The 19250-nt window shown below is 42.4% G+C and overlaps 1 protein-coding gene across 2 annotated transcripts in view; it reads right to left on the minus strand.

The window, feature by feature from the left end:
* carhsp1 (calcium regulated heat stable protein 1) overlaps positions 1 to 19250 on the minus strand; it is a 32749-nt gene that overhangs the window by 2680 nt on the left and 10819 nt on the right. For both annotated transcript variants that reach the window (XM_042085690.1, XM_042085689.1), the window contains exons 2-3: positions 4932 to 5176; positions 3712 to 3834 (exon numbers count right to left, since the gene is read on the minus strand). In XM_042085690.1, the coding sequence (XP_041941624.1) occupies positions 3712 to 3834; positions 4932 to 5125 (317 nt within the window). In that variant the 5' untranslated portion in view covers positions 5126 to 5176. The remainder of the gene's footprint in view (positions 1 to 3711; positions 3835 to 4931; positions 5177 to 19250) is intronic.

Consider the following 19250-nt stretch of genomic DNA (forward strand, 5'->3'; position numbering starts at 1 on the left):
TGGTGGCGGAAGGGACAGGATATGTGTATAAGACTGCCATATTTGTGTTACAAACTAACCCCATACATTTCTATGGAAGATTCTATGAGTGCTGTGTCTCGTCATTAGAAAGTCTCTGGCTCTACTCTCCGGCTCAAAGGGCCTACTGCTCCCCCTCACATAAAGCATTAGGACCTGCCTGTGCTCTCCCACATATCTGTCATTACCTGCATTCACTGGTAGAGAAAAGCAGCTCCCACGCACACATGTTCACACACACACACACTTCACCCATCCCTACCTGTTGACTCAAAGGCTCATGGGCTTATGATTGTCCACTTGAACAGCGCACACACACACACACACACAGCCCTACATTCAACCTTTCGCAGTTCTTGTTAAGGCCCCCCCCCCACACACACATACACACGTGCCCACTCACACTCCCACACCCTTGTAAGTGGCTTCTATGTTGACAATCCATTACTGACGTGAACACAGTTCAAACTATAGACCACACAGCCTGCATGTCCAGAATCTTCATCAGGAGGCTGTGTGCGTCACACACACACACACACACCACAGTACACCACACCAGCATCTCATCTCCCCCCTCCATTCAAGACCCTCATGCAGCCAGCCGGTGTCTCTCAGCAGAGCAGATCACGCCACTTCCTGAGCCCATCAGCACTTGAGCATCATGATGCTCCTGACACTACAGTTTTTTACAATCACTTTGCTACTATTTTCAGAACCTTGATGTCATTTTTCAAAACTCTAGACACAAGACTCAAAACGGTTATCACTCATTCCACAATGTGCACCCAATCAGTGACAAATTGGCAGAATTGGACAAACAATCAGGGGCCTGCATCTATACAGTGCAGTACTGTCAATACTGTAAATAGTCTGAAAGGTGGTACAGTATTTGGGACCATAGTGACAGTGACCATAGTAGACACAGTGTCTGATGAAGCATTGTAAAATATTAGGCTACATTCATGGATATTGTAGTCTAATTGGTGACAATGAATCTTGTTACAGTATCTTGAAACTTTCATGATTTGCAGCAAAGATTGTTTGTCTGTTTCCATACAACCATGCATTAAGAGTAATGCAACAGTTACTTATCATTTTGAGCAGTTGTATCAATTGATAGTTAGATCATTGTAAGGAAATGAATAGACACTCATTTGAAATGTAATGTGTGAATTGCCTTTTGAAATAGTAGTACTTTGATGTTAAGTTGTGTCATATTGAACAGGTGATTTTTGTTGAATGAACAAATGATCTAAGTTTTATGTGTATTGCATCCAAGCAATTGAGAAAAGGGTTAGAGTTTTGAAAAATGTGCATTTTGATCATTGGTTGTGAGTTTTTGTGTAGAGTTGTGAAAAATGACATCACGGTTCTGAAAATAGTAACAAAGTGATTGTAAAAAACTGTCAGTGACCGCTGCAGTGCTGGAGGAATGACACCAGGGTCAAGCTGCACTTACAGGATTTCTACAGGTATGTTCGCTTTGGACAAAAGCATCTGCCAAATACCACAAACATAAACATATTCTATTTACACAAGCATTAACAGAACTCGGTTTCAAGTAATTGTTTCAATATGTGAGATCATAAGTATTACCCTACATCCCAAAGGTCTCCTACATGGCTGCAACCAACAATTATTTTCATAGTCGATTATTAATCAATTATTTTGTCGATTGCTTTTACCTGCTTAAGTAAACTAGAACCCACTTGGTCTTCATGACTACTTTCTTTGCACAGCAGAAGTCATCTCTTGCGAATGTGTTCACACATTTTTATTGGGTTCACATTTCTCACACCCTTTTGCAAAACAGTTAACACAGGTGTCATTCAAAAGCCCCAAACTCTATTGGTTTTCCCATGCTAAAACAAAAGGAAAAAATCTTTTTACAGGTGGTACAGATTCCTTGCATAAGTCTGAATCTCTGATACACCTGTGTGAAACTCCTTTGCACAATTCTTCAATCAGCAATCATTCATTATACATAAGAGATGTCTGTTCTGTGTTGCTATTTGGAAGTATGGATCTAATGCACATTTAGACAAAGTACTGTATTGCCTATTTGGTGGAGAAAACAGTACAAAAGGTGTTTACTGCAGGTCTATTTAGATGAAAAATGACAAGTGGTAGTTCAATGAAATCTACTGTATCTTGCTAGGTATTTACTGTATGTCTTACATGTCAATGGCAGTTACATCTTGGGATGAATGAATATTTTTTTTTTTTTTACTGTATTCAGTACATTTTGTCTTTTCACAGTTTTTTTCTGATACCAGAAAAATGAGAAAGTAATGGAACAGACATAGCAAAAATGCTCATTTTGAGAACTAGATTTTGCATTTTGTTGTCCAGTGTGTAATGATTGATTAAAGATTTTTAAAATAAATTAACCCTGAAGGCAAATCATGTTAATTTTTGGCATACAACATTTTTAGGGGTTTTGAAGGGTGCTGAATTCAAATCTTCTGTATGTCAGGCTCAAAAATGTCCCATAATGCCTCAAAATGGAGAAATCCAATATGGCCGCCGCCACCAGGTCAAAATCTAATTAATCATCTTTTGGACTGTACAAGGTAAAAACCTGAATGTAATGTGCTTTTATAGGTTTTCACATATAGGGTGTGGCCTCATTCAGGGTTACATATGGGTATTTGTATGTGTAGGGGTAAGGGTAGGGGTGGGATGGGCAAACATGTAATCATGGCACACTGGACATCAAAACAATAGGCTCAGGTACAATATTTCATTAGTAGGCAAATCTAGTAGTAACAGTTTTAAACATAGACCTTTAGCTTAAGAGTTTCAAGCATGTTCTTCAAATACTAAATAAATAGTTAAAATACAGATACATAATATAAATAGATAGTTAAAATATGGTAATCAACCTTGCTTCTAAACATGTTTCAGGTAAATTCTTCAGAAAACCATCAACCTGTTTCATGGTCCTCTTTTTTTCATGAATTAATCATTATCCGAGACAACAATTTTAACTTGATCTTAAATCTGAGCATGGCATTGAATTCCCTATATGTGAAAACCTATAAAAGCACATTACATTCAGGTTTTTACCTTGTACAGTCCAAAAGATAAGTGATTAATTAGATTTTGACCTGGCGGCGGCGGACATAATGGATTTCTCCATTTTGAGGCATTATGGGACATTTTTGAGCCTGACATACAGAAGATTTGAATTCAGCACCCTTCAAAACCCCTAAAAATGTTCTATGCCAAAAATTAACATGATTTGCCTTTGGGACTTTAAATAAGCACATTTTCCAAAATCCTGCCTAGTCTATAGTGTTTGAAGGCAAGATTTGCTTTTGCTGAATGTTTTAAGTGTTTTGAGAGAGTAACAGCCTTTTGCAAGCAAAATGTGTAATTTTGTCCAGAGTGCTTTTGTTCAGACACGGGTGTTAACTGTTTTGAGAACGTGATTTCAGAGTTGACACAGGTTCACTGAGGATATTAAACCCAACAGGAATTAAAGCAATTAATGTGCAAGGCAGAAAATGGAGACTTCATTCCCTGAGGCGCATGAAGCTTCTCACGTGCCAGTTGTATCTCTAAAGTCTCTCCTTACGCAACCTTAAGGGTACCCTTTTTTTGGCAGGGCTTAGGGCTGCCTGCTCCACCCTGCCCATCGATCATGCTCCCACTGCATACACCCCCCCGGTGCCCCTCTAATGTTCTTACTCGGAGATGTGCACAAAGATGTCAGCGCCTCCCTCAGCTGGCGTGATGAAGCCGTGGCCTTTGGATCGTGAGAAGCACTTGCAGACTCCAGTGAACGAGGGTCCCTCGGCAGCACGGGCGGCCCTGTAATGAGGAGGGTGAGGAGGAGGAGGAGGAGGAGGAAGAGAGGGAAGAGGAGAGAGGCCGGGTGTTAGAAAGGAGCGTGGGATGCTCCAGAAAATGCGCTCACTGGCCCGGCTGGCGTTTCAGATGAGTGGTCATTGCTGGGTAAACAATGGTCCTAGGCCAAGCTGCAGCGAGATAATGTGGGCTGAGCACTCATAAACAAAGCTCTCTCTCAGAGGCAGTGTCTATGAGAACAAGTCGGAGTAAACTGTGGAGACATGGTGTGTTTGTTTGTTTAGGGGTGGGGGTGGGTGATGATACCAAGTATCGTTAATGCTCCAGGTGTGAATGTGTGTGCTAGGGGTTCGTTTTAAAGAGTGATTTGTTTGCACTTGTGTAACTGTGCAAAGGTCAGGCTGTATACCGTCATACTGTGAGAAATAGGCTGTGTCCAAAACGGAACAAATCCTGCCTCCTAACATAGCATTCGGTGGCAGCGAGGCATCGAGGCCTGTCCAAAAAAATATTTCTATGAAATAAGATACCTTTGTTTTGCCAGATTTTGAAGGCAGCGTAGATCCTTCATTCTGCCTTCACCATACAAAATTCTATTAAATTGTTATTCTGCTTTCTGGTACCCTGGCAATGGCGTTCTGTGTTGCTATCTTGCTAGGCCGTCCAAAATAAAGTTTGCAGCTGGTACCTTGACGCCTGCTAAGGCAAGAGACTCACTAGACAGCTGAAGGCAGCAGGTAGCTGCCTTCCATTTCGGACAGACCCATACTTTCTTTATCATATCATACATGCCATTTTAAAACATGAGGGAGACCTTTGCCAATGAGAGAGTCTCTGTACATGTAAATATGACCCTGTTCCTGTCTGCTTTCCCTCTGGGCAGGCTGGAGAGAAAAACAGACTCCATATGGGTAGAGTAGTAAATAGATTTACTGTTCTATTGATCTTGGCTGTCAGGTTCAAATGAAACCAGGCCTCATGAAGTGAGGGATGACATTTCAAAGCACTGAGAGAGGGCAGAGGAGGAGAGAGTGAGAGAAAGGAAATGTAGAACTATCTAGCATCAATGAGAGAGAGAGAGAGGAATGAGAGAAACTCACGCGGAGCAGGTACGGGTCCGGCGCGTGGGCAGTGGACTGGGGATCAGGTAGCCCCTCATCGGGGAGGGCGAGCGGTCCCTCTGGCGGCACGGAGGCAGACGCAGGGAGCTGGGAGACACGGGGGAGTGGGGCGACCCAGCATCCAGGGGAGGGGTGGTAGAGCGCGCCCCCCGAGACGTGGCTTCTGTGGACATGACTGCAACAGGACAACTTCCCTCCTGTTAGCTTCTAGCAACCTCAGGACCCTGAAGAGAGGCAGAGAGGCAGAGAGAGAGAGAGAGAGAGTGAGACAAGAGCATACAGTACACTAAATTACCAGTTAGCATCACCCAAACCCATTATACTGACTGTGATCCTTTATTTCTTTTATCAAAATTTGAAAGTGGTGTTTATTGCAACAGATATGAGGAATTTAGAATGGGGTTTATAAGAGTTTAGTAAAAATATATTTAAACAAACTCTTTCAATGAATAGGTTAAAAAAAAAAAACCTCTCAGAGCACGTCACTGGTTACTTGGCTCTACAGGAGACAAAGAGAGCGACTTCTCTCCAAACCACTCTAGGCCCCAACTGACAAGCAAGGTCAAACAAGGGCACCTGGAGTACGTCTTCCACACCTACAGAGGACTAGTGACACGGCTAATGGCTCACTGACCATGTAGCAATTAGTCTTCATCAGGAGTACAGCGCACACAACACACTCATACACAAATGGTATCGTGACACTCTGAAATTATCGGAATGGTGCTTTAATCAAAGTCATCTAGGCCTATTCAATTAAGTCGTGATTTTCACTGCTACAGTACATGCATCAAAGGAATGGAAAGAATGGAGGAAGAGTGCACTGGGAAATTATTCTTAGCAAAATTTAGAAATGTTGTGTTCTCACTAGTGACGACGGATACTGCTCAATCTCCTCAGGGAGTTTGGGGGGGGGGGGGGGGGGGGGGGGGGGTTTGCATAGCCTATACCCTGGATCTGGGGGACATCTCTTGCTGTGACACTATGGAACCATGTCCCTATGATAAATTAAATGTCAACACACACACACACAAACAAACACACTAGTATAGAGCACACACACACACTAGTATGGAGCGCAAAATACTTGGCTCACTGGCTGCTCTTTAATTATTAATAATCAACTTTTCAACTAATGATTCTAGCAGAGTAGAGCAGATGGATATTTCCATCTGTATGTATGTATGTGTGTGTGTGTGTGTGCCTACAACCCCCCCACCCCACTCTCCTCTCTGCCCTTCTCTCTCTTTCTCTCAACTCTCCCTCTCTTGCCTATTCTCACTATGGTATACTGTAACAATATACAGTACCACTGATTACTTATTGACATTAACCATTTTGATTTTCAGTAACACTAACCCACTCTACATCTCTCTTTCTTCCCCCTTACTGTACCTCAATTGTGAGGTATATCATCACCAGTCATCAACCATCCGTGTGTTGGCCCTCCTCTCACCCATCTCACCTGAAGTCCCATCCTCGACTGCCCTATTACTGTCCCCCTATCTTGATTACTGGCCCGTCTGCCGACCCACCACATGCCCCTTGACAACTCCCTTCCCCTGGACAATTCCAACGCTGGACTATTTGAACTTTCTGTCACTAAATCAGGATTAATGAATTATCATACCGGATACGTAATCATCCCACCTCTTGTAACTTTCAGCTCAAGTGCTTTTAAAGGAGAATTCCGGTGTGATATTGACCTAAAGTGTATTGAAACATGATACCGAGTGTGAACGTATGTCTCATAGCCCATCTCGGCTTGTCCCCTGCACTCCAAAATCTGGCGCTAGTTAGCCGATGCTACCAACAGCTTTTTCAATAGTGGTGCTTCGGCATCGGGCTAGCCATGCAAATAAATCACTGTTTTACACCCATTTACGAGGCTCAATGTATCTCCACACTTCATTGGTAGACTTCCGAGGGCCCTGACATTTAAAACGAGACATTGAGAACTTTGAAAAAGCAAAGTCGAGCAACGAGTAAGAATTCCAAAGAGATCAGATTCCAAAAATAATTCAGTGGAAATGCATGGATTCCAGTTTCAGAAACTGGAATCCATGCATTTCCACTGAATTATTTTTGGAATCTGATCCCTTATCATACCTGTTCATTCTTACTCGTTGCTCGACTTATCGTGACTAAATTCAAGATGGCTGCAAACGTTAAACTTCGTGAAGATACTGTCTGTATAAATCGTCTTGTAAGTAAACTACCAGTGCTTTTTCAAAGTTCTCAATGTCTCGTTTTAAATGTCAGGGCCCTCGGAAGTCTACCAATGAAGTGTGGAGATACATTGAGTCTCGTAAATGGGTGTAAAACAGTGATTTATTTGCATGGCTAGCCCGATGCCGAAGCACCACTACTGAAAAAGCTGTTGGTAGCATCGGCTAACTAGCGCCAGATTTTGGAGTGCAGGGGACAAGCCGAGATGGGCTATGAGACATACGTTCACACTCGGTATCATGTTTCAATACACTTTAGGTCAATATCACACCGGAATTCTCCTTTAACACCATGTCTTATTCTCTACACCTGACCATCATATGCATTTGTCATGTATACAGACCTTACTGTCCTGTACTGACCCTAGGCAGATGGGTCAGGCCCTTGAGTCGTGGATCTGCTCGAGGTTTCTTCCTATATGCATCTCCAATTCTAGGGACCCTTGGGCCTCTCTCTTTCTTTTCTTTTCTTCCTTTCTTACCTTTTTTCTCCGATTGCCTACATTCTGTAAAGCGCCATGATACATGTGCAATGTTTTGGCGCTCTATAAGCACAATAAATTGAATTGAATTAAAATTGTGTGTGTGTGTTTGGTCTTTCCAAGAGGGCTCCATGCGCACTCATAAACCACAGCCTGCATCCTGCATCAGGCAGAGTCCCAGTGGAGGGTGTCAATGGAGAAGAAGTCCTCCATTTCCTCCTGTAATGCAATCTCTCCATGTTGATCCTGCTGGCGATAATCTGCCATTGTTAACACTCACTGACAGATCACATTTCCTGGAAGAACTACCCCTCCCTCTCGCTCTCTGTCTGTCTCTCAAATTCAAATATGCTTTGTTGGGACGTCAAATCATGTGCTGTATTGGCAAAGCATTCACAGGAATACTAATAAAAACATTTACACACACACACACACACACACACACCATTCATAAGACAGAGTGCAAATCAACTGAAAAGTTGACTGTTTTTGACTGAAGGAGCTGTTCAATTCACAATATGCATCAGTCCTGTTTAAAGTATTACAGCCTGCCAAAGATTTGATTTGATTTTTCTGTTGTTTTCATTTCCTGTTTTTCACATCAAACAGCTCCACATCCAAAACATCCAGAGCCATTCCAACTCCATCCCCCCACCTCCCTCCGGACACCGCACACAAGCACCAGAGAATAGCCCCCCTTCTTCCACCCTCAATGCTGTTGTTACATCACTCGCTCCACTTATAGCCCCTTTGCTGCCTGTCCGAGGCGGAAGAAAAGAGTTCCCATCCCACCCCACCCCAAGCTGCACTCCGCTCAGACCATCAGGCCTTTCAGGAGTCAGGTCACAAGTATGCTGGCAGTCTCATTATCTTTCCAGTTTGAGCGAATGCATGGATGGGTGGGCATCACTGGCAGAGAATCATACGTCTGAGCACCACATGCAATGGTGGGCAGGGAATCAAACCAATAAGAGGTAACTTCTACAGAATTATGATGAATGAATGCCATGTGGAGACATTTTCACAAGCATGGCAAGAAAATGCCAAACTGTAGATATCCACAGGCTACTACAAGTCAAATAAATGGTCATGGAGACTAGCCAGGACAGCAATCTTCAGCAACAGGTTGGTGGACCTATGACAACAAAGGTACGGTTGGCGGTGGGAAGTTATGTCAGCGAGTGAGTGCAGTGTTTCCCCTACAGTGTATTTAACAGCGGCGCAGCGCCGCCGCTGGATTTTCAGCGCCGCTGCAACATAATATCACGAGATTCACTTAACACACTGTAAAAGCACAACGGCCAACGTCATCTCGAAATTGTTTTCTGAAAGTCTTGAGTAAGTTAAGTGCATCAAATCCGCACTTAGCCTCTCATTATTCAGGACATATATGCGGCATGATGTGTCAGGTGATTACAAGCCCAAAGACAAGTCTGCAGCCCATATGGCTAGCCTACGTTCTGAACACGGTTACATTGTTTAGCTATCCGACTGATGGGGTCTTGCTCCGCCACAGTGTAGCCTATGGTGTCATCGTTCACTTGTAGGTTACACAATAAATAGCCTACTTATAGGCCTGGTGACAATAAAAAATTATATTAGTTATATTTCATCACGAAGCTGTTTGTATGCCGTGAATTCGCTTGTAGCCTATGCCATATGTTAAGCTTGAGCAATTCCTCTGATCCCAAGCCTGCTTTGACACATTGACACTAATGTGAAACATGCATCCTCCTCTCCTAGCCTACATCAAATAAAAGAAACCAATTCATGATTACCGAAATGAATTTAACATGGGGGGAAAAAAGTTTGTTACGATTTAGCCTACTGTTGTGATGCGGTTCTTTCTGCTGATTGGATTTACGTCCGGTGTCGTCAACTCTGAGAACTCTTGCTCCGGCTGACAATTTTATCCAGAGAGCTGATTTCCCAAAGATGAGCCTCCATCAACATTCAACGACAAATTATTAAAACGTAAGTAATGCAAGAGTAAACCAATGTGCTACAAGGTGTATGGTCTTAACGTTAATTGTAGCCTAGACTTGTAACGTTAGCGTAGGACTACATTGTAATGTTTGCATGGGAAAGCTAGGCGAACACAGTCTAGGCCTGTTTAAACTTTCTGATAGTTAAAGGAAATATGAGCATATGTTGGCATATACGTATAGCCTAAATTCTGTCCACTTAGCTATAATAGGCTATCACAAACAGACCTTTTCTACGTTTGCGGCATTAGACAGGAGCCTACATTCTCTTATCAGAAAGACGTGTTCTCATAACTTCAGCGTTCTCTTGACGGTGAGACGAACGGTCGCACTTCAATTAAGTAGCCTAGGTCCTTTTCGAGTTAATTGTGAGTGAGTTGTATGGTAACTGTGGGAGTGATGTAGAAGAAAAGTGAGTATTTACTTTTTTATACGTGGGTTTGTTGTTTTGGGACTGAGAAATAGACTACAAGGAGAGCATCTGGCTACGTGCATGCGTGTCAGCATTAATGGCCCCCCAACAATTCAATTCAATTACCAAAGAGCCTTAGAGATGTTCTTTGAAAAGCCCAGAAAAATTAAGTGCTCGCAGATTGGGTGTGGCCTTTGCCATTAAGACAAATTTAAATAAATTGTAAATAATCTTTTTCTGGGTTGTGCCATTTCATTTTTCTTCTATCATTTTTAACCAATAATGTAAAAGAAAGCTGAAAATGTCCACAAAAGAAACACGAAGGTATGATATAAAAAATTTTTTTTTTTAAAAATGCGCAACAACCCCCCCCCCCCCCACTGGAGTGAATGAGTGGATTATTACAACAAGGAAAGTTTAAAAGGAAAATAAAGCTACCAGTTGGAAGGTAGGGAAATGGCTGTGCTTTGCACACCTAACTCCTGAAGGAATTCCAAACAGACATGCCTTGCATTCTTTTTCTAATATAAACAAGTGATATTAAGACACTGTTGAGAGCAAATATTTATGAATTATTGCCAAAACACAATTGTGCCTGTGGTTACCTTCAACAGCCCCCTCATACAGATAAAACACAGGGGATTATTCTTCATTCTTTCAAACATCAAAGATGACCGAATAGAGTACTGTACTACTATGCTACAGAGCTTCCTTCAGACAGGTTGGAGCTAGTCCAAGTAGTGGGTGCGTCTGCCCTTTCAGAGAGGTTACCAGGCGTCTCTAAAGTAGGTCAGCAAGGGCACTACCGGAATTTTCCACCGCTGCCCATAGCCCTCTCACCACAGAGTGCTGGTGAAAAACGAATCGCATACGCGCAAGCGACAGAACACCTTCCAGCCTGGCCGCCCCTCACCTCGTGCACAATGGGGGACCCTGGAACACAATATGCGCCGCTGCAGTGTAGCCAAACGGGCTTTTGTGCAGCACTAAAGGTTAATGGTGGCACAAGCACATACACTCACCAATGAAGATTTCACTGGAACACATTCAAGCCAGAAAAAGAAAAAAAAATGATAGCGTAAGCGATAGTGAAATAAAACAGAACGTTGAATGGGACTATACGACATCTGCTGGTGAGGTGCACAGGTGATGTACGTACGCGCATGATAATACTAGAATGTGGTGGTCTTTTTTGCATGTGGGGAAGAACGTTTCTAAAATTAGACCCTAGAGCTGCATCAACCCAGAGAAAGGAAACTTCTTTGCCACCCTTCCTGTTTGTGTGTGTCGTAGAAACAATGTCCTAAATGAAACCCAATCCCATCCAACCTACACACAGTCGATAGCAATTGTATTTCCTCCACTTACTTCCCGGTACAAGAGTCTATCAGAGGAATGACCAACGCCTTAATGGATGTGCATCAGCATGGACACGGGGCAGATATCCACGGCTACCAGTGTAATGGTTCCTATGGATCACCATGGGCTGGCCCTCTGGGTTTTCCGTAATGATGGCTGTTACCCACATTTATAACCATAAACGCTGGTTAAAGCTGTGTGAGGAAGAGTCTGAATCAAGGACAAATTTCTCTTTGATGGAGAAAAAGGTTTCTGTGAGAATCAGGTTACAGTGAGAAACAATGTTACTGTGGGAATTAGGGGTGGGCGATATATATCGTCTGCGATAATATCGTGATTGTTGTTTTAACGATGTGCAAATTTACATTATTGAGTATTTAAATTACTTATGGGGAAATAACTCAAAATTAGGCATTGAAACCTCATACATTCACTAAATCCAGGAGGTGTATGCGAGAGAAGCCCCTGAATGCTGCAGAGCAAGTGTCACATGATCGCTAGTGGGTCCACGTTGTCACAGGCACGCCTAATGTTTATTTTGTGCAGCTAGACTTAGTACAGCGGCTAAGGCCAGATTTTTACCTGAATCGTTCTGTTTTTGCAGAAAGCACGAAACTTGGTACAGGTATAGTGATCAAAAATTGAAATGGACCCCAACACATAGCGCCCCCTAGTGGCCCCCATCTTGACTTCAAATATGGCCACCAAAATATGCCCTTTTTTATACATTTATAATGCTATGCTGCTTTTAACACATAATATGACGTGTCTATAGCCATCTTTCAGCATTATGAAATACATAATGAGAAAATCATGCATAATTAAAATGGCAGACATGTTGGATTTTAAGGAAGTAGCCATACATTCTGACACCGAGTCAAAAACTGGGGTGCGTTTAGGCTATGTGTGAAGTTTAGACTGTGTGAATAAACCCTGCACTTGCCTGGGCTCAATCCTTCTAATTTGCCCCCTAGAGGTTGGCATGCTAGCAAGGAGGCTAAAACCCATGGATGCTAGTGTCTGTCAAGTCTCTTAAAGAAACATATGCTGCCTTTTGGGAAATTTTTGTTTTCTATCCTAGAGTTAGATAAATTAGTACATACACCCAGTCAGAGTTAGATAAATTAGGACATAACCAGTCCAACACATCCTACTGTCCTACTGGCTAGTGCGTTCAGCGCCCAGTCCTTGGGTGTGCTTTGCAGAGGAAAAACCAAAAGCTCAAGACAGGTAAAGTTGAGTATCGTCCTCATAGCAGTAATAATCAAATTCATGGGAGCGAATGGTCTCACCCAAGGAAGTGTGTAAATAGAGAAAGGTAGGGGCTCTAATACTGATCCCTGAGGCACACCTGTGGTGAGGTCATGTGCCCTTTAAGGTAGGATTTAAACCAGTCAAGGGCTTTCCTAGACATCCCAGTTCAGATAGTGTAGAAAGGAGAATGTCATGGTTAACAGTATCGAAGGCTAGAGATAAGTCTAGTAGAATGAATACTAATGACTTAGCAACTTAGATGAAGACTTAGCTACTCTCAATGCTTCGGTCACAGACAGAAAAGCAGTTTCAGTAGAATGACTCTTGAAAACAGACTGCATAGGGTCTAGCAGGTTGTTCTGATATAGTAAGTCCAAGACTTGCTTGAAGACCACTTTCTCCAACAACCTTGACAAGAGAGGAAGAAGGGAAATAGGTCTGTAAAAACAGGAATGGTTTTAGAGGTGGTGGCAAATTATACATTTTCCATCTTTATCCTCTTTGACTGATTTTTCAGTACCTGGAGCCTACAAACGTTGCACAGGTAGTCCAACTCCTTCAGAATGGCACACCAATACGTTCCATTGCCAGAAGGATTGCTGTGTCTCCCAGCGCAGTCTCAAGAGCATGTAGGAGATTCCAGGAGAGAGTTGCTCTAGGAGAGCTGGGCAGGATAGTAGAGGGTCCTTAACCCAGCAGCAGCACCAGTATCTGCTCCTTTGTGCAACAACAAACAGTAGGAGCCCTGCCATAGCCCTACAAAATGACCTCCTCCAGGCCGCTGGTGTGAATGTCTCTGACCACACTGTCAGACTTCATGAAGGTGGCCTGAGGGCCCGATGGCCTCTGGAAGGACCTATGCTCACTGCCCAGCACCGTGCAGCTCAATTGGCATTTGCCATAGAATACAAAATTGGAAGGTTCACCATTGACACCCTGTGCTTTTCACAAATGAGACCAGGTTCACCCTGAGCACATGTGACCCATTGTCTGACCCTGTATTGGTGCAGTGGGCCCTGGATTCCTCCTGGTGCACAGCAATGGCTAGACACATGTAGTGAGAATGTGCAGGTAGTTCCTGGAGGATGAAGGCATTGATACCATTGACTGTCCCCCCAAACTCCCCTGACTTAAACATCTGGGAGCAAATCCCCCAGGACATCATCTGCCGTTTCATTAGGAGCATGCCCCGATGCCATCAAGCATGTCGGGGCCATACGAACTACTGAGTACCATTATGTGTTGTTGCGCTGAAATTCAAGCAAAATGGACGAGCTTGCCGCGTAATTTTTTTCCCACTTAGATTTTCGGGGGTCCGCACCTTAGCCTCCTACCAAACCCCCTGGGCTCAGTACTGGGCCCCCTTCTCTTTGCTATCCACACCACTTCTTTGGGACAGATTAACCATTCGCACAGCTTTTCATACCACTGCTATGCAGATGACACACCGCTTTATCTGTTCTTTCCACCTGATGACCCGTTGGTCTCGGCACGGATCTCGGATTGCCTCTCAGACATATCTACATGGATGAAGGCACACCACCTCCAGCTAAACCTCTCAAAAACCAAACTGCTGGTCCTCCCAGCTAAACCTACTGCTCCCACCTACTCAAATGCCCTCATACAGGCATATATGCTACCCCCCGACCGTTGCGCTCTTCAGACAAACATTGTCTAGCTCTGCCACCGGTACGCTCAGGTCAATCCAAACTTTTTTCATCTGTTGTTCCTCATTGGTAGAACACGCTACCAGTTCCTACTAGAGCAGGGACATCCCTCTCCATCTTCAAAAAACTCCTGAAGACCCAGCTCTTCAGAGAATATCTCCTCTCATAGCACTACTTACAACTAGCTAATTCTAGCACTTACCACCTGACTTGACTAGATCAAAACAGCACTCACTGATGCACTTTTCCCTATTGTACTCTACCTTTTTGAATTGTTTTAAATTGTTCTAGAATTGTTGAGAGAATTGTTTTAAAAGTGTTTACCAGGTTGTAAGTCGCTTTGGCTAAAAATGCGTCAGCCAAATGTAATGTAATGTAGATATCCAGCGTGATGTTTTTTCCCCATTGAGATCTGATGTGTTTTATTTTTTTGTGTATAATTTTTTTGAGCAGTGTATAGTAAGAGTTAAGGTTTGCTCAGAAAGAGAAGAAGGTAGAATAAGAATGTATTGATGATGTAGGTAGTTACAAGCCTAGAAATCTAGACGCGCCCCAAGCGGCAGCGAATTACATTTGCTGCCAGGGCTAGTCTAGCAACCCTCCGTTGGCTTGTGAGCTCCAGAAATCGAAACTCAATCAGGCCAATGAAATCGTGTATAGAGTCGTTAGGTGGGCTTAACATAATGATTGATGGCAGAGTTGCAACGGTTTGGCTTGAATTCCCTGCTACTTGAAAACAAAAGATGGATGTTGCTGCTGGCGAACAGTGTGACACAAGTTAAGCTTTTATTAAGTTGGCAAACGTTTGAACTAGCCAACTAGCTCCGCTGGTGGGAAACGCATGGGACTCATAGCGCTGCCGCTGTCCTATTGCGTGCAGAGGGAATTTGAAAGACAACTGATTATCCCGCCCCTCGGACTGAGCACTGCAAACGGTGAGTGTCCAGACCCTACATTTTAATGTGGGTCTGGCTCGTCAGGCTAGGTAGTTACTTCAATTAACCAAAATATAGAATAATTGGCTTATTTTCTTACACAGTGGCCATATTGGAATCTTACCAGATTATACTTGATGCCTCGTATATTATTAAGGTTGTCATGTGATAAAATGACTGTTCAAACTTTGAAATTGTTTTTGAATGTTATTTCTATCATAAATAACAATAGAGATGGTCTATATTTTCACATTTCGTATCCGCCATATTGGATTTCAAAATGGCCAACATCAAGTTTGTTTGGAAATCATGTCAATAGCTTCCTTGACCCTAAAAATTGAGTGTTAGAACTTAAAATACTTTTTTATCTTGTTTAATTTTGAAGTTGTATCAACAATTCTATTAAGAATGGTAGCCATATTTGAATTTAAGATGGTGGCCACTAGGGGGCGCTATGTGTTGGGGTCCATTTAAATTTTTGATCACTAGGGGTAGTAGTATAACTGTGCCAAGTTTCATGCTTTCTGCAAAAACTGAACGATTCCGGTGCTTAGCCGCTGTACTTAACTAAGCTACTTGGGATTTTGTGCGGCTACTTCTGTTCAAGTAGCATTAATGAGACAGTCACGTTTTTTCCTACGTGGTATTATATAGAGAGAAAACATTAGCCTTTGAGCATTTTAATAGTCAGTTGTAAGCAAAGAACTCCTCATGTAACCCTTTTGTAAATGGACTGAAATTCGCTCTAAATATCTACGTTTATCGATTATGCTAATCGTTAGCATCGCTATGGGATTTCTTATATACATTAGCCATAAGCTAACGCATTAGTTTCTATTCTGTAACTTGGAATGCTAGCCTACATGATTGCTCTTAAACAAAACATCAAAGGAAATAACTGAGATGCACTCTGTTGGTCTGCTTCATTTTACAGTGAATCCAAAGTAAAGGTTTTTGAAAGGAACTTCAGCTTCAGACTTTCTCATGTCATTGCCACACACTCAAGTGGGGGCAGAATTGGAATGTGTCAGAGTGACAATGCATTGGTTGATTTGGTTAAAAAGTCACAGGTTAGGTTATTACTGTATTGATGCTATTCATAAATAATGAGCTGTAAAGGAACTCAGACTTTTACAAAAAATGTTTTAAAGGATATCGACTAATTATCGTTATCGTCAAAATCACAAAAAATAGAGATATTATTTTTTGTCCATATCGCCCACCCCTAGTGGGAATCCAGGACCATTTCTCAAAGTCAAGGATGGGTCTTTTTTAAAGCCGCTCTTTCAAGGACGTTACGTCATCGAATCTCGCCAAGCACTGTTCCAATGTCATGGGTGCTTTAAAATTCTATCAAGTACTGAGTCCTTCGTTCTGAGATTTTCGAGGATGCATGCGTGTATCCCCTGCGTGCTTGGAACACCCACAATCCTGTGCGCACATGATTTTTAATAATGCACCTACAGCTTCCTGCATACTCGCTAGACTGTTTGTTGTGTGTTTTCCTTATGCTAAGAAGAAGCCTTGCCTCGTCTTTGAAGGATTGGACTCGGCAGGACTTGTTCTACCAAGCACGAATCCTTGACTTTGAGAAAAGCCCCAGGTTTGTAAAAACAATATCTAGGGAGTAACAAAATAACAAGTTTTTCGATTGCTTTGAGTTCACCGTAAACATTTGCAAAAGGATCTGAGAAGGTACGTAGTTCTCAGCAAACAAACATGGACACCATAATGGAAATTACTGTTAAAATCGAACAACTTAGAATGTTTCCACAAGGAAAACATGTTTGAATGTAGATGTTCAAAACAAACACTGCCTTTGAGAATGCACCTCTAGTTATTTCAATTACCAGCATCACAGCTCATGTTCCAAATATGAAAAGTAGAGGTATTAGTGGGGGGGGTGAGTGTAGCCTTCAAGCCAGAACAAACGTAGCCCCGCCCACAAAATTTGATGTCGGGAAGTCTGAATAGAATTTTGGGTATGGTTACGCCAGGCTAGGGTGGGTGGGTGATGCAAAGGAGGACAATACCTAAAGCAATTACGGGTCGTTGCAGCACTAACGAGAGCAGCACTCCCATAGGCCATGCACATTACAACCTCAGGCTCTTTTGTTGGAGCTCAAGGGCTCTTCCTTGGAAACTGGTGCCCCTCAGGAGAGCCCACCTATGATGCCTGTAAACGGGCCATGCTGCACCAGAGCTGTGTTTGAATGTGTGAGCTGGTGGTATACGAGTACCAGGGCTCCGAACCGGTTCAAGGAACGAAAACGAAAACCGAAAACGAACGGAATTTTATGAGGAGCAGAAACGGAAACGAAAACAAAATGATCTTCAACTGTTCCGGAACAGAAACGTTATTCTGAAATCCACAAAACCGGTTAATAACGTTTTTTTTTTGTTCTCTATATATTTTATAAAATTTCACAAAAGCATATCCTATGTCAGGGAGACTATTTCCGGTTGTGCGAAAAACAAGCCCGCATCTACACTGTTAATGTGAGCTAACAAGCCGCTATGTAGCCAACTACTGTAGGCGAACAGCCTAATAATTTGATTTCTGCAGTTTGAAAAAAAAAAAAAAAAAAAGAATAAATGGACCTTTGGTCCAAATGTGTATATTTTGTCTTGCTGTTGTAATGTAACCTATCCGTCTGCCACTTCGGATCTTAGGCCAGCTCGTAGCGTAGGCTACTGAAACTGATTTGGAAATTGTTTGTAGCCTATGCGTAATAGCCTATTTTGCCTGTCCACGCCTTGTTTTTAAAGTCGGGATTTGAAATGTTTGCGCAATTGTAGCCTATTCTATGTAGAAGAGTTAAACGGGAAATATGAGATAGGCCTTGTCAGCAACAGACAGGTTCGTTTATAAACAGGGTTGGAATTATAGCGCAAGCCTTTGAAGATCTCCATATGGATAAAACTTAGGCTACAATCAGGTAAGGAGTTTAGCACGTATCCAGAAATATTTTTGATAAGAAATTATTTATAGGCATAGGTCTACAGTAAGTCTGGCTATGGGATGGATAGCCCATCTGAATGTTTTTGGATGCTGCCTGTGATTTATTATTTTTGGGCATAGCTACGGTAGGCTAAATCAAGGGGAAATAATGAGTAGGGGAGAGCCGGGACAGTTGAAACACTTTTTAATTAAACGTAATTTACATAGCGATCGTACCACACAGAAAGCTAATATTTGGTCACTAGTAACCTACATCTGTCCTCTGTCAAATACAGATGCATTTTCAGCTTTGAACAAAACCGTTATCATAAATGGTACTCCCAAAAGTTTTTATTTTAGATATATTGTTGCAGGGCTATACGTCTTTGTGCATGTCTGTTAACAACTCATTGCCATCATCATGAAGCGTGTATGCAGCGGTTTTTGAAATATCATGCCCTGTGGATGATTCTGCCATGTTTATAGCTAGAACGGTAAGCTTTCCCATTTATATCATGTTTATATTGTTGAAAATGTCGTTTCACTAGGTTTTTAGGTGGGTTAGGCCAATGCACATCCAAATAAGTAGGCTTAACGACCCACCGGCCGTCAGTCTCCATAGGATAACATGGGGAAACTCAACCCCCTATCTGGTGGGCCCAAATGTATTTTCATCTTCCTAAAACTGTTTTTCTATGTCTTACCTCCATAAATAATTGTTTAAACACACCTATTTGTGCATTTAATTAAAATACATGGAGTTACAGCCTGGTCGGGACGATTGAAACACGTGTTTCAATCGTCCCGACACAGACATATGTCACTACAGCTTGATTTGCTTTCCATGTAAACAAGCATGCGATATGAAAGTCTGGGATTGTGGAGAACGCTAAATGGTCTACTGAATAAGCATTACGTCAAACCTTTAAATGAAAAACACTCATTGATAATCGAAAAAATGTAACCACTAATGAAGTTTACTTTTGCGCATCAAAACTCGTTTATCACTCCATAAAATGACATAGCAGGAAGATA

Source organism: Alosa sapidissima, chromosome 3 (genome assembly GCF_018492685.1).
Source record: "Alosa sapidissima isolate fAloSap1 chromosome 3, fAloSap1.pri, whole genome shotgun sequence".
NCBI classification, from domain to species: Eukaryota; Metazoa; Chordata; class Actinopteri; order Clupeiformes; family Clupeidae; genus Alosa; species Alosa sapidissima.